This window comes from Petaurus breviceps, unplaced genomic scaffold (assembly GCF_028583685.1).
Source record: "Petaurus breviceps papuanus isolate PSGF00001 unplaced genomic scaffold, PetGlider_PUasm1.0 115, whole genome shotgun sequence".
In the NCBI taxonomy this organism is placed as follows: Eukaryota; Metazoa; Chordata; class Mammalia; order Diprotodontia; family Petauridae; genus Petaurus; species Petaurus breviceps.
The window spans coordinates 3,775,678-3,798,826 of NW_027185612.1; the positions used below are offsets into that span (position 1 = coordinate 3,775,678).

Genomic DNA, 23,149 nt, shown 5'->3' on the forward strand with positions numbered 1-23,149 from the left:
AGTCCTCTAAAAGTAACTGGAAATTTCAATATATTTTATTTTATCTGGGGTTTACTACAATTTAGTCTCACAAAATTGTTTTAGCTAGATTCTAAGAATAAAACATATATTACAACACTAAAAATGAAATTTGCCATAAATGAAGATTAAAGGTAGTTAAGAGAGATAAAGAATTTATCGTTACATTTTTAACTACTTACAACTGAGCATCACTTTAATATGTAGATGTGTCAGATTTAAAATAATGGAAAAACTTAACATTGAATAAATGAAAAAACAGAAGCCCACAGAAAGATCTCTAAAAAGAAAAAGACTGGACAAAGTAAAATGTTATTTGTGTTCCCAAAAAAATTATTTTTATTCCAAATTTTCAAGAAGGAACATCACACATAAAAATTTTCTAATACATAATGAGAATAACTTTATGTATTTGATATCCAGAAAGAAGAAACTGGAAGCTAAATGATACAAATGAGAGAACACTAATACCTCAAAACTCAAAAAAGAATAAAGTTAGAAAGTTACAAAACAAAGTAATTATGACAATAATTTTGATCTTTACACAAGAAGTGAATCATTGCCAAGAATAGAAATTTTTATTTTTAAAGGTACGGTTGAGCAAACAATAAGATGTTCAAAAACCTATTAAGACTACTTTTTACCTTGGCATACAACTTAAATGATCTCTCACTATTTCAATGGGCATACAATTAAAATTCTCTCTCTACTTCCAATCTGCCATCAAAAGATCACTCTTCCACTATATTCTTTTAAGGATATATGTGCATACTATTCTGAAAATATACAGTGTAAATATTTCTGGGATCTTAATGTTTTTAAAGTAAAAAAGAATCTATGACTCTCAATGCCACATTTGTTTCTAGAATAAACACCAATGCAGTCCCAAATTTTTCCTGTAATACAAAGTCATATGTCATACGACCTGAACAATTACAGTTGGGCAGTTTGAAATATTTTCTACTTAAATAAAGTAGAATAAAAATAAAATATTTTCTCTTAAATAAATACATTGATGAATGTGGAAATTATGTGTTCATAATATATTATATACTTACATCTTTCCGGAGCCTGGTCAATATGTTCTGGACAAAGAAGGGAGAAGTTACTGATATCCTGAAAAGTGCCTGCTCCAGCAGCACAAGGGTAATGGTATATCTGGGTACATTTTTCTTCACAGCATTTAATAGTGGCTCCAAGGTGCTTACAAAATGCACATCGCTGAAAGTAAGGGAAATGAGAAATCTTTAAAACTTTCACAAACAATTAAAATTAAAGGTTTGGAAAGAAATACTTATTTTCAAGGTATCTGTAAAACAAATTGAGAACTCAATCAAAATAACATCAGTACATTTCTTAAAAGGATTCAAGAGTAATAATAAGATCAGGGGTTATGTTTTTTAATGGCTCATTTTAAGTGTTATTGATGGGACCCGTTTTTAAAAAATTAGCAAAGGACAGATGTTTATAACTAGCTTACGATTAACTAATAAACATAAGTATACTTAGAAACAACTAATTAAAATATCTATTGTAAATGACTAAGCAAGCTTAATGAATAAATCTAATAAACAAGTGAAAGAATATGTTAAAGATCGACAGTAAGGATATGTGAAATCTCAAGAAACTCCAAATATTTTTCTTTAGTTTTTGTTTCCACAAAGACAATTTAGTGAAGTGAAAAAAAAAAAAGATTTAAATCCCACTGATATCATAGTCAAAGTGTAACCATAGGAAAAAAATAACTGATTTTTTTCCTTCCTCAACTTTAAAAGGGATATAAACAATACTGGAACTACCTACCTCATAGCGTTACTGTGAGAACACTGATCTGTAGATATTAAGTTATAATATAAATATTTATTCTCTTTTTGTAGGAACTGTTAACAAGAAGCAAAACAGACAATGACTTTTTTTTATTCATTCCTCTCTAAAGGGGGAGGTACCTGACACTGGGACATGTCTTAATCAGATTTCTCTCTTCTACGGTCTTAAACCTGTATATTTTAGATAGTAATTTATGAAATAAATTTGACTACAAAATCAAGTTTGGTAGGATGTACTTAAGATCAAGTAAACAAGTCAAATAATGACAGATAGAAACTAAACCTCTGCCTTCAATCATATCATGTTACAAACATCAGAGGATTAATTACATTTGCAACAAAAACTATTGAAAGAGAATGAAATCTTTAACTGCTTTGAGAACAAGTGAAATATGCCCAATTCTTTAATTTATAGCACCATATAAAGATGGTGAAAGGCTGAAACAATGCCCTAATTACAATTAACTGAATCCTTCACAAATGAATTTGTTACCACCTACGTAAACAAACAAAAAGCATGCAACATCTAAGGAAGGGAAACCCGCTAACATATAATTAACATGATCCAAAACTTTACATCAAATACCAGCATGGGATAAACGTTCAAGAAAATGTGACCCAAAAAAAATGATATAAGCATGATTATAAATTTGCCTGATATTTGGAATGAGAGGGGCATTCATTTAGTTCTTGAATTGTAAAATATTTAAAATTTCCTTGGCCAAGAATTTTTAAAAATCCCAGGTCCATTGTTTTGTTTCTCAACTGCTTGAATACTTTAGCAACTGTGTGACCCTGTGAATACAATCATATGTTCAAAGAAATTCTCAATAAGAAAGCAGGTCACCAACTGCAAATGTATATATTCTTTGATAAATTTTAATAATCTACTGTCTTAGGGATAAGAAAGAAAATACTGGGGGAAAACTGTTCCTAAAAGGATTAGAATAACTAATTGCATAGGATTTCAAAAAGAATTTAAAAGACACCAGACACAATGAAAAATTTGTTTTATTTAAAAAAAAAAAACAGCCATGCTTGTGATATAAACACTCACAATGCACACCTACTATTTCTCTCCCTAAACTCCAAGTGGTTATTGGAAATATGAACTTCTCATTAAGAAACTTAGAACATAGTTGGGGAGGCAAGATTCATGAAAAATTAAACAATTATTAATACCAAAGACAAACAACTCAATGCAGAGAATTTCAAAATGCATAGGATGATTAATTGCAAAATTAAATGCAAAAAGTGTTACAGAAATTCAGAAAGTGAAATCACTATAGCATATGGTTTAAGAAAATTCACTTTCTAAAGAAGACCAAAATAAGATTAAGGTCAATGACACTGGATCAAAGACAGACAATGAAAAGTCAACTTCAGACCCAAATAAGCTCTCAAAAAAAAAAAAAAAAGATTATATATATGATAATAATGTATAAGACAAAACACAGAGCTCATTTATTCAAAAAAAAAAAGGGGGGGGGATCTACAAAGCACAGGCACAGATGGATTTTTAGTGTCATAAAAAGTAATTACTTAAAACCAAAAGCAAGTATCACTGGCAATAATGATCAATTAGATGCCTCATAATAATTATTATTTCACATATTTCTGGAAATGCTAACAGGAGCATTAAGATAAAAGAAAGTGAAGTCAAGTCAACAAACATTTATAAATCATCTATTTTGTGCCACATAGTGTGGTAAGTGCTAAAAACAATTAAAGGCCTAAAGTAAAGGAAAAATAAAACTATCTCTGCTCATGACATATTAGTTTACTTAGAAAATCAAAGCCCATCAGCATAAAGATACTAATGGAGATAATATCTTCAGCAAAGTAGTAAGCTACAAAATAAACCCTCAAAAATAAAAGCATTTCTAAATAATACTCAAATTCAGGACTCAATAATAAAAAGGCAAGTTTGATTCAAAATATCCACCAATCATACACACAGATGTATGTGTTTATTTCAAGCTGCCAAAATACCAGTATACATTCAAATACAAAATGCTCCTTAAAGAAATTAAAAAACTGGGGGCAGCTAGATGACACAGTGAATAGAACACTGGCCCTGGAGTCAGGAGGACCTGAGTTCATATCCAGCCTCAGACACTAGACATTTACTAGCTGTGTGACCTTGGGCAGGTCATTTAACTGTTAACTGCCATGACTAAGCGTCTCCAAAAAAAAGTAAAATAAAAAAACTTAAATAGCTGGAAGAATTTTTAATGCTCATGGCTGGGTAATGTTGATTTGATAAAATAGAACATAAATAATAAAACTATAATACTACCAAAGCTAATTTATACTTTTGATTCTATAACAAATTTTCAAATGGATACATTTAAGAACTTATTAACAAAAAAATTCATTAAGAAAATTAAAAGAACTAGAATACCAAAGGAAATAATGAAGTGAGGATGAAGGGCAAATAACACTTTCAGACCTCAAAATACATTAAAAAGTAGCACTCATTAAAAACATCTGGCATTGGTTAGAAAAAAATTTAAAAGATAAACATTCAATGCTGTAGGGGTAATGGAAAAACACACTAATATATTATTCTTGAAACTGTGAAATGTTACAAGCATTTAGCAAAGCAACTTGGAATTATGCAAATAAAGTGACTAAAATGTCCATACCTTTGAACCAGAGATGCTATTATTGGGCTTTATACACTAAGTAAATCATCAATAAGAAAAAAATTCCCCATATACTCCAAAATATTTATAGCAGCATTTTTTGTGATAACAAAGAATTAAAAACCAAGGAGATATTCATCAAATGGGCAATGACTAAAAAAATTGCGGTATATGATTACAATGGAGTATTTATTAACACAGTATGATATGTGAAATGGCATGTGGTGAATACAGAGAAGCATGGAAAGATCTACATGAACTGATGCAGAGTGAACTAGCAAGCCAAGAAAACAATAAACATAGTAACTATTAACAATGTAAATGGAAAAAAGTGACACATCAAAAAGCGAAAGTACTTGTAACCAAAAACAAAACTTGAATGAAGATATTAAGAGAAAATACCCCCAAACCTAATACCTTAGTAGAGGTGGGAGGACCATATTTATGTTTATATATACACAGTGTACATATTTTTGGAATTTTTCAACCTACTGATCAACTGGGCTTAACTTTTTTTTCCTTTCTAGAAAATGCAATTTGGCATATGTGGTGGCAATCTGTGAAGGGAAAGGAAGGAATATATGGATGCTATGCTGATGTAAGAAACAGAAAATATCAATAAAAACTTAAATAAAGAAAGAGATTAAGAGAACAGACTAGACAAGGGAGAATCTCAAATGACAGGATTCAATAATTCAAGAAACAAATTACCTAGAACAGAACTCCCTACTAAAAACTGCAAGGAAAATAGAAAAACACTATGCAGAAATTACACCAACACTTTACACCATATTCCACCTTACATTTTAACTGGATGCATGATCATACTACCGAAAAAGATCATAGCTATGAGTAAGAGAAGTGAAGTAGAAAATTGCAAAAAGGAAAAAAAAAAAAAAGAAAATTCTAACAAGATGGATGAGTAAAGTTTCTAAACAAACACACACCCTGCCCACCCCCACACACACACACACAATTAACATACCTGGAATAAGAAGGAAAAGGGGCTAATGGGAGAAAATTTTTCCATCAAATTTCTCTCATAAAGATTTGCTATACAAGACATAAATAATTAACAGATAAATCCAAAAGCCATTGCCGAACTGGTAAGAAGTTAAAAGATACCAGCTCTTAAAGAATTATCAACTATTAATGATCATATGAAAAAAGGTCCAAAAGCACTGATAATTAAAAAAAAAAATGTAAACAAAATCATCCACAACGTTTTATCTCACACCCTGGAAAATAGTCAAGATGTCAAAAAATAAGAATAGCCAAGATTGAAGGGAATTTAAGGGAAATTTGACACACAAGTGTACTGGTGATAAAGCTCTGGGTTTGTAAAACATTTTGGAAAGTGTCTCTAATATTCATACCCAATGACCCAGATATTCCACTACTTCTCCAAGGAAATCACTTAAAAGAAGAAAGTCTCATGTATCAAGTATTTATACAAGCAGTTTGAAAAGCTGAGTTATTTGTCCAAGTACAAAAAACTGATATTTTGGGTAGAACTTAAACCCAACTCTTCCAGATTCTAGTTCAAGACCTTCTTCCGCTGTGCAGTGCTGCCTCTCTTGTAAGAGTTTAGATTTATATCATCTTTGGGAATAGAAATAAACCATGTGTCTCTCAACAACACGTTTATCAAAGGCCTAATTTAAACTGCAAACAATGAAAGGATAGCTTCATTTAGAAGCTACATAGAAGAGTCACATATTCTAAAAGTAACCATAAAATGAAAAGAAACATTTTAGGGTAACAGAGTTGTGGACTGGCAATGGGAACTAATGACTTATTCTAATTCTGTCACTAAACTGCTGTGCACCCTTTCAGCGAGTCACTTAAAAAAACTGCCCATATTCCTCTACTAATTCTGCTATATATAGGATCAGAACCCAAGTCTTCCTGACTCCAAGACTAAGTCTTATATACTACATACATAATGCTGCCTCTCTGTGTTCTGAAAAAAATGACCTAGAACTAGCTATAAAAGGCAAGTAAGTTATTTGTTAACATGAAGGGCTTTTTTTTACGCTACTAGCAATCACTCAAAAGAACATCAAAGCTACCAACAGGGTTCTCCTATTGACTGATATGAGGCTCTTTAGTATTGGAAAGGCAGCTCAAAAATTCACTGAAATCTGATTATTAAAAAGAATAATTTAATTTCTCCAATGAATTTTTAAGTGACCTCCAATGAGCCTCCTGTGAATTTGGGTTTTGAGAATCGGTTTTTCACAAACTAAACTATATCAGGATAAGCTGATCTTGGAGAAATACAAGAACAAATCCTTAAATACATAGAAATAATATCACCACTAAAGGCTTTCTTAATCATTCACCAACTGAAAGCTAAACAAGTTTTATAATTAAAAATCATATATAGTATGAAACTTTAAGATCTCCATTTAATCTGGGAGAAGAGTTAACTAAGCTATAAATCAAACATAAAAACAAGTACAAGACTATTTTCTGAAAATGTAGCAAATGTTGCTTATATAATAAAATAATTCTCAAGATCAAAAGATCTAATACATATAAAAGTGATTTTTGAAAAAAACTGATTAACCAAGCAAACAAAAGTGGCAATAGTGTGGAAAAGCCTTAGGTAACCCTGATTACATGAAATACTCCCAGGAGAAGATAAGACAATCAGTCCTAAAAAGAAGTATAAGTGTCATTAAACTGCCAGAGTCTAGAGGACCTGAGTTCAAATTTGAATTTAAACAATTACTAGCTGGGTAATCCTGGGTAAGTCCCTTAACCCCAACTGTCTCCCACCCCAACTCTGAAAAAAAAGTGGTTTTAAATTGGGGGTGAGGGAAATCATTACCTACTCAGACGGTGGAGGAAACAGAAAAAGCTTCAAAGAAGAAAGAATATTTTATTTGGATTTTTAAAATAGCAACACAGAGAAGGTAAAGAACATAGCAATGAAAAGAATATAAAGTTTGGGGAAACAAAAAACCAAACTAATGTGACTAGGTACCACAGTGAAGACAGAGCACCAGGTCTGCAGTCAAAAAGACTCAAATCTGGCCTCAAATACTATGTGAGATCCTGGACAAGTAACACAAGTTCTGTTCACCTCAGTTTCTTTGTCTGTAAAATGGGGATAATGATACCAACCTCCCAAGAAAGTTGTTATGACAAAAATGAGATGAGTGTGTAAAGTGCAGCACCTGGCACATATTAAGCACCATATAAATGTTAACTGTTACTATCATCATAATAACCATATAGCTACAATACAATGAGGAAATTCTTTAATGAGATAAGTCTTGGGCAGCTAGGTGGCACAGTGAATACAGCACCAGCCCTGGAGTCAGGAGGACCTGGGTTCAGATCCAGCCATAGACACTTAACACAAAAAACTAGCCATGTGACCTTGGGCAAGTCACTTAACCCACAACAGACCTGCCCCCACCCCCCCAAAAAAAGAGATAAGTCTGAAAAGGAAGTGTTGGAGGTGGGGGTCATCTTGTACCACATTACATTAGACCTGCTATATTAAATTATAAATTTGGACATTCTTTTATACACTAAATAACCAATTAAAAAACCATTGTTTTTTCTGGAAACAGAATGTAAGCTGGAGAAGATTGGGGAGAATGTCTAAGAGCCAAGAAAATCTCTTTGGAAGCTATAATATAATAGTCATGTGTTAATTATTGAATTAGGTAGTATTTCATTTTGTGAAAACAATGGTCATACTATGCTTGTGGTCCTTATGCTAACATCAAGTTGACAAAGAACTTTTAGCTTAGACAAGTGAAATTAGATTAAGTTTACTTTCCAAATTTAGTTAGTTCTCTAGTAATATTTGCTTCATTATTCTTGTTTGTTTTATTTTTAAATGTGAGGTTTTGGGGAATTGATGTGTCCAAGTAAAAGTACCAAAGCAGTAGCTTTTGTGAAACTCATTTCAATGACTGCTAAAGATGTCAGTGTTTCAAGGATCACTCAAGTACACAACCAAACTGCACTGGTCACACTGAAGAACAAAGGAAAATAAAGTTTTAAAAAATGCAAAGAATTACCCAATTACTGTTGCAAAACAAATAAATTAATCTTTAGATAACAGCCAAGACATTCTGAGGGGCATGACAGCTGAAGAGCTCATGACTACATTATAAGTGTAGCAATTATAATGGACAAAAAAATTTACAAAAAAGAGAGTATTCAAGATGGGGGGTGGAACACATTTTTTAATTACAAAAATCTCTATCACTCTAGACTATATGAAAACTGTTATTGCAAGGTAAGATCAGAGTATCTGCTACAGACTATTATACTTCAACTAATAACTTTTAATTTCTTCCTTTCTTTTTTAAAATTCCATTGAGTATGAAGGTGTAACCATGTAATAAAGCACTCTATAAATGTCTTTACACTTAGTAGAATTCTTCCTGAAGTCAAGAAATTCCTAAAAGAAGAAAACACTCATAAAAAGATAAAAGTTAAAGACAAATGCTTCAGTGGTCTGAAAAGTTGTCTAATCTAAACCCTACTGAAAACCTATAAAATATAATAATCAAACTCAAGACTTAGAAAAATGGGTAATCACTTAATATCCAATGTGGTAAATGTAGTTTCATGTTGAAAGATGCCAAAATCTTGTAAAATCAAAGATAAATTATATAAAACCAAATTATTACATAAAAGTAATGCACATTAAAAAAAATTTTTAAATAAACCTTATACAATTCATTGCATATATAAATCAATAAATGTAACTATTTTACTTCATCCCAAGTAATTTAAACACCACTGTAGCAAAATTAAGGGTGATAAGGTCCTCAATTAGAGTAGTTGCACAGAAAAGAGAAAAGACTGAATGGATGCAACAGGCCCCATAGTCAAAATTATTTTAAGAGATGATAAAATTGGAATGTATTGCAATGGTTTGGAGAGAGAAGACCTGGCATCGAATCCGGGTTCCAATATTTCATTTTCAACCATGGGCAAGTCATTTAACCCTAAGCTTCTTTATCTGTACAACAAGAGCAAAAACACTTGGCTCTAGAAAGGTGCATGAGAATGACTCATGAAAGGTCAAAATTGCTCAAGGTGGGCAAAGGAAGATGGTTTACATTTTGTACTGCTGAAGGGCACTCCAGAATCTAAGAGATCACCTAATTATTTGTTTATAAAATGATTATATATGTGTGTGTATATATATATACACATACATACACACATGCGTGTACATATATACACACATACATATATATATATATATATATATATATATATATATATATATATATATATATATATATATATATATATATATGTGGGTGTATGTGTGTGTATTGATATAGATGTAGGGCCAGAAAACAGATATAACCACAATGTAAAATATAAGAACAACCAAACACAATCAAGTAAAGAATTGAGAAGATACAACTTCCTCCCTGAACATGGGTGTGAACACAGACTGTGAACTACATATACTGTCAGCAATGACCAATTGTTTGCTAGTTTTGGTTAACTGTTTTATTTTTCTTCCTTAAATTTTTTTTAAAGGAATAACTTCTTAGATGGGGAAGGAAGGAGAATATACTCATAAGTGGGATGAAAACCAAAACCAACAATGAAATAGGATTTAAAAAACCCAGTCTGGACATAATAATCACATACTTCTCCATTCCCAATATGCTTCAGTAATCCTGGGAGGTTAGGGGATTACAAAGAATCATGTACTAATAAATAATACCTTGGAAATAATCATTGGGCACATTTAATGCAGAATTTCTCACTGTGAAAGCAAACTGTTTCTCCTTAATCTCTCAGACTATATCAGAAGAATTATATGTTAGTTCAATTTCATACAATCAATAAGGATTAGAGTAACTTCATTTCCCATTATTCCAAAGGACATAACTTCCATACACAAGAAACTAAAAAAAACTTCTTGCCTTCCTTCTGTTACTCATCTCTAACTGATTTCATATAAAGCTTGTGTGTACACAGCAGTTTGAATGATGTCTCCCTAATGGGAAATTATTTCTCTCATATTAATAACCAATTATTAAAACTGGGGAAACCCAAGTCTTCCCTCCCTCTCCCCATGCTATTTTCTTGTCCAGTCTCTCAAGGATAGGGCTGATGGGAGATAAGATTAGCATTATCCTCATTCTGATTACTAGCCCACCAACTACCTCAGGCTTGGGTAGGGGATATAGATTCTTTGTCTAGAATGACCAGGGCTGGTCTGGGGACTAGTCTCTCTGACTCCTTTTCACTCTTGCCTCTCATTGTAATATTCATTCTCTCATTGTTAGTTGATTGCTACACTCCAGGGACACCCCTCTTCCTGAGTTTGCCTACATGATCATTTTTGGTATAAGAGAGAGATAGCCAAATGATCATCCTTTTATTTTTAAGCACACTGGCATTATTATTATTATTTTGCTTTTTGGAGGGCAATTGGGGTTAAGTGACATGCCCAAGGTCACACGGCTAGGTTTTGTGTGTGTGTGTGTGTGTGTGTGTGTGTGTGTGTGTGTGTATGTGTGAAGTGTCTGAGGACAGAACTGAACTCAGGTCCTCCTGACTCCAGGACCAGTGGTCTATTCACTGCACCACCCAGCCGCCCCCATACTGGTATTATTAATAAAATGATTAAATTATCCAAAAATTATGTCTCTCAAAGTTTTTAAATGTCACACCAACTAGACTTCGATTTTTTTCCTTGAGAGCAGGGGTTGTCTCCCACCATTTTTTATGCCCTCATGATTAGCATACTTCCAGGCACTAGTAGATGCTTAGTAATTACTTAATGATATCTACTATGTGCTTAACTCTATATACTATGAGGAAGATGAATGAATAAGAGCTGGTCTCTGCTTCTCAAGGAGTTTATATCAGAATGAGAAATTACACATTTATAGAAATATTTGCCACCAAATAGAGGAACTGAAATGAGGACAACAAACATCCTCCTTAGGTTTAAAATTCTAAAACTCAGAGAAACCTCATGTAAGTCTTTGATTACCACTTTGATTACCACTTTCATGACAGTACTCTAACCACTGGAAAACACTGCCTTCTCTCCAGAGTCTATTTTCCTCATTCCACCCCATTCTGGCTGTGTGTGTGTATATACATCTTTAAAATGTTTTCTTTCATATAGATTTTTCAAAAACTTAGAAATGGTAAAGAATATTCATACCACAACAGTGAGTATTATATACAGCTTAGTTTTCCTTTTAATTATGCAACATCAGCATAAAACCTGCAAAACTAGTCTACCTGTCTTTGTCTCCTTCAAGCCTTTCTTCCCTTCTCAGGGTAATTTTTTAAATTTCTTCAGTAACTCCCCACTCCCATTCTTCTCCCCTCTCACTTTTTCTTTTGTTAGGGGGTGTGGTGGTGGTACCTATAGACAGACTCTTGTCTCCAACCACAAAATCCTCCTAAGAAATATACGCAGTAGAGCAAAATAAATTCTCACATAAGCAAAGTTTTTAAAATCATGTTTTAATTCTGCACTTTAAGTCCATCATGTCATTTGAATCCTTTACCATAGGTTCCAAATTCTTTCATAGTTGATTTTCCTTACATAGCTGAGGCTATTGTTCTAAACACTTCACTCTGCATCAATTCATGAAAGTCTTCTGCCATCCCTTCTTAGACAGGAATATTATCCCATTATATTCATTTCCTATTCTTTTTGTCATTTTCCAATTGATGGGTATTACCTTCATTTATAATCCTATGCTACAAAGTGTGCCAATAAAGTGAGTTGTTATAATTATTTTAATATAAATGGACATAAAATCTTCACTTCTGAAAATACCCCCACCAAACCCAACCCAGTGAGCAAAACCCTTATTTTGTTTTAAAAAAGCAAGAAACAAAATCCAAAAGATCACACACACACACACACACTCTCTCTCTCTCACAAAAATTTATAAAAACACACTAACATTTCAACCAACTCTTAAAAACACATGCAATCTTGGATGCACATTGAAAGCTATCTCAATAGAAAAAAAGATTTATTTTCTTGTCTCCTCATGAGGACTAAGCTTCATGACAGTCATTACGGCACTCAGTTTCCTCAGCATTCTTTCCATTTACACTACTACAGCAACACTATACTTATAACAGCATGCTATTTTTTTTGCATTCATCCTCAGTTACATCCTCCAAATCAATCTTGAAAAAATTTTAAATTGTCCTAAATTTCCCAAACACCTACTTTCATACTCCTCTCCTATCTTTGCTTTTCATCTGATCAGAATCACTCTTCTTTTCATTTTGACAATTTCATTCTTAAGAAGTAACCACTCCATATATATGTAGAGCCTATATCAGATTACATGCCATCTTGGGGTAGGGGGAGTGGAGAGAGGTTGAATGAATATTGAAATGAATATTGAAAACTAAAAATAAATAAACTTTAAAAAAAATTTTTAAAGAAGTATCCATTCTATCACCACTATTATTCAATATAGTACTATAAATGTTTACTATAGCAATAAGAAAAGAAACTGAAGAAACTAGAACAGGCACCAAGGAATCAAAATTATCACTTTATGCAGATGATATAATGGTATTCTTAGAGAATCAAATGAAAAACTACTTGAAACAATTAACAAGTTCAGCAAAGTTGCATGATATAAAATAAAACCACATAAATTATCTGCATTTCTATATATTACCAACAAAAACCAGGGCCAAGAGATAGGGAAATATCGCTTACAATAATTGTAAACAATATAAAATACTTGGGAGCTACCTACCAAGACAAGTCCAGGAACTATATGAATACAATTACAAAACACTTTTCACAAAAATAAAGTCAGATCAAACCAGCTGCAAAAATATCAATTGCTCGCGGCCAGGTAGCACAGCAAGTAAGAGCACCAGCTCCAGTGTTGGGATGACCTGGGGATCAAATCTGGGCTCAGAAACTTAGCAACACACCCAGAAATAACTGGCCATGTAACTTTGAGCAAGTTACTTAACCTCGATTGCTTTAAAAAAAAAAAAAAAAACATATATATATATATATATATATATATATAAATTGCTCATGAGTAGGCCCAGTCAATATTAAAATATATATATATATATATAATTCTGTGTACACTAATTTGATTATTCAGTGTCATATCAATCAAGCTACCAAAAAATTATTTAATAGAGCTAAAAAAAAAAATCGACAAAATTCACCTGGACAAAAAAAAGGCCAAGAATATCAAGGGAACTAACAAAAAAAAAGAAGAAAAAGAAAGGTGGCCTAGCAATACCAGATCTCAAACTATACTATGAAGCAGTAATCATCAAAACTATCTCATACCAGCTAGGGAACAGAGTGGTGGATTAGTGGAAGAGATTAGGTACATAAGGCACACTAGTCAACAACCACAGTAACCTGGTGTTAGATAAGACCAAAGACCCCAGTCTTTGGGATAAGAACTTACTACCTCACAAAAACTTTTGGGAAAAACCATAAAACAATAAAGCATAAACTGGGTAAAACCAACATCTTACACCATATACCAAGATAAGGTAAAAATGGTTACATGATTTAGACATAAAGGGTAGCACCATAAGCAAATTAGAAGAACAAGGAAGAATCTACCTATAAGAACTATGAAGAATGGAAGCATTCATGATGAAACAAGAGATAAGACAACATTATAAAATATAACATAGATCATTCTGATTATGTGAAATATTAAATTAAAAAGCTTTTCCACAAACAGAACCAATGCAACCAAGATTAGAAGGAAAAGATAAATTTAGAAAGCAATCTTTACAGTGAGTGTCTCTGATACAGTTCTTATTTCCCAAATATAAAGAATTGAGTCAAAATTATAAGAATACAAGCTGTTCCTTAATTAATAAATGGTCAAAGGATATGAATGGGCAATTTTAAGATGAAGAAATCAAAGATATCTATAGTAATATGAAAAAGTGCTCTAAATCACTTTTCACTAGAGAAATGCAAATTAAAACAACTATGAGGTACCACCTTACACCGATGAGATTGGTTAATATGACAAAAAAGGAAAATGATAAATGCTGGAGATGATTTGGGAAAACTGAAATACTAATGGACTGTTGGTGAAGTTGTGAACTGATCTAACCATTCTGAAGAGTAACCGGAAACTAAGCCCAAAGGGGAACCAAACTAAACCATGTATATTCTTTGAACAAGTAATGCCACTCTAGGTCTGTATCCCAAAGAGCTCACTGAAAAGTGAAAAGGACTGACATGTACAAAAATGTTTATAGCAGCCCTTTTCATGGTGGCAGAATACTTTGAAATTGAGGGATGTCCTCAACTGGATAAGAGCTGAAAAGCTGTGGTATCTAAAGGCAATAGAATCCCACTGTGCAATAAGAAATAATGAGCAGGCTGAATTCAGAAAAACCTAGAAAGATCCATAGGAACTGATACAAAGTGAAATAAGCAGAACCAAGAAAACACTGTATTCTGGGAACAGCAACATTGTGTGATGATCAACTTGGAATGACTCAACTCTTCCCAGCAATACATCAATGATACAAGACAAATACAAAGGACTCACAAAGGAAAATGCTATCCACATCCAGAAAGAGAACTGATGGACTCCAAATGAAGACTGAAGCATACTTTTTTTCACTTTATTTTTTCTTATATATTTCACCCTTTGATCTGTTTCTTCTTTCACAACTGTGACTAATCTAAAAATATTTTACATAATTGTAAATATATAACCTATATAAAACTGCTTAAAATTTTAGGAATGGGAAGGGAGAAAAATTTGGAACACAAAATCCTGTAAAAACTGAATGATAAAATTGTCTTGCATATTTAGGGAAAAAAATAAAATGCTACTAAAAATATTTTTTTTTAATGTAAGCTTCCTGAGGTGAGGGGTTATCTTGCTTGTTTGTACTTGTATCCACCCCATTGCATAGCACAGTGGCTAGAACTAAGTCTTAATAAACATTTGCCCATTTATTAAAAAAAAAAAAAGAATTAAACATCTGTAAAATCCCACTTATATTCTCTTTGAACATGTGGAAACCTGTCTGCCCAAAGTAAAAGGTTTATGTCAATATATGCCCTACTTTACTCTCATCAAATCACAAATTTTAACAAAGAACAGACAACTTCACCTCAACTATCCCCCTTATTTCAACCCCATGCATTATTTACACCTACTTGCAAAGAATAAGAACCAGAAAAGACATTTTATTCGTTTTTAAAAGATTACTTTATCATTAAGGCAATTATTGGCAACTCTGTTTTGGGAAAGAGCACAGTAACCAATTTCAAACTAATTTAGGTGCTCCAACATATATCCGTGCCAAAGCTTCCTCTAATTCCTCATCTATTTCCTATAAATAGTTGGCAGCATATTCAACGGTGATTTAGATTCAATTTATGTTTATGCTCATCTTAGCCCAAATTCTTTCTAAAATGATTCTTCTTTCTGGATCCTGAATTTTCTTAACAGTATGTAAAATACTACTACATACATATACATCACTATAATCTATCCTATGCATTCTGAAAAGGAAACCTCTTCAGAAGCCCCAACTCCAGCTCTGGATCTTATTTTATCTAGTATCAGAAATGCCAAGAGGAGCAATTTAGCACATTAGGAGTTTTTGGTTTGCCTTGCTTGTTTTCTACATACCTATACTTTAATTTCTATATATCTATATATAATACAAAAAAAAATCTGAGGCCAGATATTTCAAAACTCAATTCCTTCTAATATTTTTGTCTCCTATACACTTCCAAGGTGTCTACTGTTACTTTTCTTATATAGGATGGTTGGTTATCATGATATAGCTAAAGCCTGGTGAATAAATGTAGGTAATCTTGTCCCTTTTAACTCCCTTTTAGGTTCTAGCCTTTTTGACTGACAAACAAGTAAAAAGATGCTAGCTACTCCTGCCCTAAACCATAATTACTCTATTTTTGTACAATGCTCAAACGACAAGTGTCACAGTTCCCAATACTCATTCCCAACACTTCAGAAAAGTTTCACAATATAATCCATCACTATGAAACAGTAGTTAAGCCAGCCACTGGCCAAAAATAAAGCAATTATTAAAAACAACTGTACTTTGTTTCTATGTAATTTGGGAGGAATAACAATGAATTTTAAAAATTATTAAATCATCTACTCAATTTTCCATGAAAACCCATGCAACATTGTTATGCCCCATAATTAAAATGTTTCAGCAAAAAGTAAAAATCAATACACAAAAGGTAGCTGTCATATCAATTCCAAATTCAAGAACTCATTTATTCTATAACTGTATTATTCCTTATGTAGAAGACTGATTTATAAAATGATAAAGAGTTCAAACTAATGTAAAAAATCAACAATTAATAGGTTTAATAAATTAAGCACCTACTATATGTCAGGTAGTAACTTCTCTCAAGGATCTTATAGTCTAGTGGGGGAACAAAACAGATATATGTAATTGCATACAAAAGAGTCCAATATAAGGTACTTAATGAAACAGAAATAGAAAAAAGACTTGATATAGAAGGTAATGAGATATATTGTGAAGTAAAGGTGAGAAGGAAATACATATCTTACAAGGGAAATGATCAATGTCAAGGTAGAGACCAGTTACTGAAAGTCATGTGTGAGAAACAGGAAAAAAGTTTTGATTAGACAACAAAGTACAAGAATAAACTCTCCCATAACCATAACCCAAAGATCACAAATAAGTAGCAACTTAACATAACTTCACTCAATAAGAAAGAACCTAGGGGCGGCTAGATGGTGCAGTGAGTAAGAGCACTGGCCTGGGAGTTGGGAGAACCTGGGATCAGTTCCGGCCTCAGATACTTAATACCCACACAAAAAAACTGGTCGTGTAACCTTGGGCAAGTTACTTAACCCCAACTGCTTAAAAAATAATAATAATAAAGAACTTAGATTAACCCTCCCCCTTAAGGAGCAGCTTTCATAAACTGCATCTGTCTTCTGCTTAGCTTCTCAGCTCCAAGACAGCCTTGCAGATATGAAACACGGGGCAACTTTAAAAACTATGTAAGCACCTATAACGAAGATAGCCTTAACTGCATCAGATCACCTCACATACTTCTGCACACCCCTTAATTTTCCATTTTTTTCATGGGATGAGGGAGGTAGAGCTACAGAATTATTAATGGCTCTGCTGCTAAGTTATACCATCATAGGAAAGAACATCACATTCCTTCCAAGAGATATATTTAAAGACAAACTATGTTTTCGACTCCATTACAAAATTTTCTGCTCAATGTTAATAGTAACTAATTTTCTTTGACTATATGTAGCTATAATGGATCTTATTTTTTTTTCCCCTTTGGGAAAGGCAAACAGTACGTAGAAAACTGGGAGTTGAAAATAAAATATATTTGAATTTTTTGAAAAGTAAAACATATAGGGGCAGCTAGGTGGCGCAGTGAATACAGCACTGGCCCTGGAGTCAGGAGGACCTGAGTTCAAATCCAGCCTCAAGACACTTAACATAAAAAACAAGCCATGTGACCCTGGGCAAGTTACTTAACCCCAATTGCCCCCCACCCACCAACAAAAAAAGGCAGATAGATAGACAGACGGACAGACAGACAGATAAAGCTCATTTTCCATCAGAGGATAGATCATGTATAGATATAAGAATAGAGAGAATAAATACAAGGTAATTTCTGGATTGGAGAGTAAGGAAAATCCCCATCATGTAAAGAAAAGCAATACACCTGACCTTGAAAGAAATGAGGGATTTCAAAAGGCAGAATACATTTCATGGACAGTGACAATAAAAGCACAGAGACAGAAGATTAACTAGCTTGTGTGAGGAAAAAAAGAGGTCACTTTGGCATCTGTGAAGACGACCAACATGTATCAAGGTTGAGAAGACCATTAGTCAGAATTGTAAAGTTTGGTAACTGCCCAACAGATAAATCGGAGGCCGCAAACCAGGAAAAACAGTGGTGCCTTCAAGAAAAGCAGGAAAGTTCAGATGAACTATGGGTTTCAAGAGAAAGATAATAACATTTGCTTTGGACACACTGAACTTGAGATGCTTATAAGACATTCAGTTTGAAATTTCCAATACACAACTGATGATGAACAGGAGCTCAAAAGAAACTCAGGCTGGATATAAAGAATTAAGAGATGGTCATGCTTCAATAAATATCAGAATTAAAGCATAGGACTCTGGTTCCTTGAATCAGTTCAGGGCTTTAAAAAGAGAAAGATGTCTACCTAAAAACTGTAGGTCTCAGTCAGCAGTATCCTTAAAGTAGGAAGAAGTCAACTACCCAGAATTTAGTTTGAGCATGGGAAAGGACATTTTATCATTATGTTTATGCCACATTTTCTGAATTCTCTCCCTCTACCATGACATTCTCTCCTACAAGACTTTTATCTCACACTAATATCCTTGTTCCTTTTCTGAAAAAGAGATTGACATTCTTTGAAAGTACTCTTGAGGTCAAGATGGCGGAGAAGAAACAGGACCTCCCCACGACTCGGGCTTCCACCTTCCCCAATCCATGTAAAAGGGGGACTCTAGACAAACTTTGGAGCTGCAGAACCCACAAAATGACACAGAGAGCTAACCTCCCGCTGAGGACAGCCGGGCAGGCTGGCAGGAATCCAGCATAGCGCTCTGGGAGCAGAGCCCAGCCCCAGGGCAGGCCTGACCAGCCTTAGGCCAGAGGGAATCCAGACCACCAGCAGCTGTGGCCATTTCCAGAATTATCAACACAGATGGGAAGGACAAAGTGAGAGGTCAGTGCAGTCTGGACTTTGGGACCCAGTAAGTGGGAATGCCTGGCCAGCAGAGCCAGCCAGCACTACGTGGCAGCCTCAGCTCCTGGCCTGCAGAGTGTAGGGGGACCAAGCACCAGTCTGAGGGGTAATCACTCTTGCTTAAACCTGCCTGGATCTGGATAGCAGTCTAGGATGGAGGTCCTGGGGCGTGTGTCCAGCTTGCCAGAGCATGTGGAAGCCTCAGAGAGGGCACACAACTAATACCTCCGGCAGCTGAGAAAACCCCAGCATTTGGGACGAAAGCTCCCCTGTCTGGTGGCAGAGTCCTACTGTGGCAAAAAGCCCATGGGTCAAGTGACTGAGGAGCGACATGACCAGGCAAAGGAAAGAAAGCAGACAGAAGATCCCAACATTACACTCCTGTTTTGGGGACAAAAATAAGCAAAGCATGGAACAGGAGGAAGACAGTGAAGTCAGAACTCCTGCACCAAAAGCTTCAAAGGAAAATACAAGCTGGTTATAGGCCATAAAGGACCTTAAGAAGCAAATAAGAGAAGTGGAGGAAAAATTGGGAAGAGAATTGAGAACAATGCAAGAAAATTATGAAATGAGAGTCAACAGCCTCACTGAGGAAAATCACACCTTAAAAAACAGACTAACTCAAATGGCAAAAGAGGCTCAAAAAGGCAATGAGGAGAAGAATGCCTTAAAAAGTCAAATTTGCCAGATGGAAAAAGAATCTCAAAAGCTCAATGAGGAGAACCATTGCTTCAGAAATAGATTGGAGCCAAGCCCAGCACCACACTGAAGCTTCAGCCCCAGGGCAGGCCTGACCAACCGCCAGCCGGAGGAACTCCAGATCAGCAGCAGCTGTGGCCGTTTCCAGATTTATCAATATATAGATGCGAAGGACAAAATGAGAGGCCAGTGCAGTCTGGACTTTGGGTCCCAGTAAGTGGGAGTCCGTAGTTTTTACCCCCAGGGCGAGAAACCTCTGAGCCGCCAGCACAGCCTGACAGCGCCACATGGCAGCTTCAGCTCCTGGCCTGCAGAGTGTAGGCGGACCAAGCACCAGTCTGAGGGGTAATCGCTCTTGCTTTAATCTGCTTAGATATGGATTGCAGTCTAGGGTGGAGGTCCTGGGGTGTGTGTCCAGCTTGCCAGAGCGTGTGGAGACCTCACAGAGGGCACCCATCTAATACCTCCGGCAGCTGAGAAAACCCCAGCATTTGGGAAAACTCCCCTGTCTGGTGGCAGAGTCCTACTGTGGCAAAAAGCCAAAAAGTCAAATAATTGAGTGGCAAAATGAGCAGGCAAAGGAAGCAAAGTAGAGAGAATATTCCAACATTAGACTCCTATTTTGGGGACAAGAAGGAGCAAGGCATGGAACAGGAGGAAAACAGTGAAGTCAGAACTCCTGCACCAAAAGCTTCTAAGGAAAATACAAGCTGGTTACAGGCCATAGAGGACCTTAAGAAGCAGATAAGAGAAGTGGAGGAAAAATTGGGAAGAGAAATGAGAATGCAAGAAAATTATGAAATGAGGGTCAACAGCCTGACTGAAGAAAATAATACCTTAAAAAACAGACTGACTCAAATGGCAAAGGAGGCCCAAAAAGGCAATGAGGAGAAGAATGCCTTAAAAAGTCAAATTTGCCAGATGGAAAAAGAATCTCAAAAGCTCAAAGAGGAGAACCATTGCTTCAGAATTAGATTGGAGCAAATGGAAGCTAATGACTTTATGAGAAATCAAGATGCTGTTAAACAGATCCAAACAAATTAAAGAATAGAAGGTAATGTGAAATATCTCATGGGAAAGCCACTGACCTGGAAAATAGATCCAGGAGAGATCATTTAAAAATTATTGGACTACCTGAAAGCCATGACCAAAGTAAGAACCTAGAAAGCATCCTCCAGGAAGTTCTCAAAGAAAACTGCCCTGATGTTTTAGAAGCAGAGGGCAAAATAGAGGTTGAAAGAATCCACCAATCACCTCCTGAAAAAGATCCCAAAAAGAAAACTCCTAGGAATATTATAGCCAGGTTCTGGAATTCCCAGATTAAGGAGAGAATATTACAAGCAGCCAGGAAGAAACAATTTGAATATTGTGGAAACACAGTCGGGATAACCCAGGATCTGGCAGCTTCTACACTGAGGGATCGAAGGGCTTGGAATATGATATTCTGGAGCTCAAAGGAGCTGGGATTAAAACCAAGAGTCACCTACCCAGCAAAACTGAGTATCATGTTTCAGGGGAAAATATGGTCATTCAATGGAATAGAGGACTTTCAAGCATTCTTGCTGAAAATAGGAGTTGAATAGAAAATTTGAAATTCAGATACAAGAAGCAAGAGAAGCATGAGAAGGCAAACAGAGAAAAGAAATCATAAGGAACTTATCAAAGTTGAACTATTAACATTCCTACATGGAAAAACAATGATTCTAACTTACGAAACTTTTCTCAGCAGATGAAGGGAATAGAAATGTAAATGTCTATATATGAGGTTATATGGGCATATGAATACATATGTGAATGTGTGTATATATGTTTACAGGTATACATAGATAGAGGGCACAGGACCAATTTAACAGGAAGGGATAATACTTAAAAGGTGAAATTAAGAGGTGAGAGAGGAATATAATGAGAGGAGATGGGGAGAAACAGAATGGGGTAAACTATCTCATATTGAAGAAGCAAGAGAAAATGGTTACAATGGAGGGGAAGAATAGGAAGGCAAAATGGAATGGGTCAACCTTATTCCCATTGAATTTGGCTTGAGGAGGGAGTGAAATACACACTAAATAGGGGATCTCACCCTCCAGGAGAATAGGGGGGGAAGGGGATGAGAGGGGGGATGATGGAAGGGAGGGCAGGCTTGGAGGGAGGGAAGTTGGAAGCACCCACTTTTGAAAAGGGACAGGATCAAAGTAAAGAATATAACAATTGGGAGGTGTTATAACAGGGAGGGAAATATAGTCAGTCTTTTACAATATATCTACTATGTTATTGTTTTGCATTAGCTACACATGTGCAACCTATACTGAACTGCTTATCTTCCCAGTAAGGGTGGGTGACAAGGGAGCAATGGAATGAATCTGGAATTCAAAGTTTTCATATCAAATACATACACATACACATACACACACACTATTATTATTAATACTATTTTACATGTCATTGAAAATGAGATATACAGGCACTGGGACATAGAGATCCACTGTGAAGTCAAAAGGGGTATGGGAGAAAATATGGGAGAGAGCAGATTGGAGGAGGGGATATCCTGTGGGACTGGTATTTTGGGGTGGTGGGTAGGTGAAAAAGGGGAGAAAATATATCTCAAAATCTGGCAAAAATGAATGATGTAAATCAGAAGTTAATAAAGAATTTGAAATTTAAAAAAAATTAAAAATAAATAAAATGAAAGTACTCTTGATACTCTTGTTTGTCCCAGATTAGATCACCTGAAAATATGATAATCACTTCATTCAGTCAACTGGAATCACAAGCAAAGACTGAATATTTTGATTTTCAGCTTCTATACAGCTGTACACAACATATGCCAAGACTGCAAATCCAAAGTATTTTTTCTTTGTAAGCCAAAACTGAACAACACAAAATAAATCATAGCTATTCCTAAAATTCAAATAAAAAAAAATGTTTTGTCACTAACTACTTGAATAGTGCATCCTAAAGCCTACACATTCTCATCAATACATTCGAAACTTCTATTTTTATTCATTTTAGCAATGGACATGAAATGTGCATTTTTAATGTACCCTTGATATACCTTTTTTCATTTGCAAAAAAATAGCCAGTTAGGAACAAAAACATCTTCCAGGCAAAGAAGCTTTTGTCTTTATAAATTTGGAACAACTATTTCATTTACTCTTGTACTGATTTATAAAGTCCTTGAAAAGCATAG

The 23,149-nt window shown here is 34.7% G+C and overlaps 1 protein-coding gene across 9 annotated transcripts in view; it reads right to left on the reverse strand.

The window, feature by feature from the left end:
• Nucleotides 1–23,149, reverse strand: part of KMT2C (lysine methyltransferase 2C) — a 336,336-nt gene that overhangs the window by 177,612 nt on the left and 135,575 nt on the right. For all 9 annotated transcript variants that reach the window (XM_069084226.1, XM_069084177.1, XM_069084204.1 and 6 more), the window contains one exon: nt 1,077–1,239. In XM_069084226.1, coding sequence (XP_068940327.1) covers nt 1,077–1,239 — 163 coding nt within the window. The remainder of the gene's footprint in view (nt 1–1,076; nt 1,240–23,149) is intronic.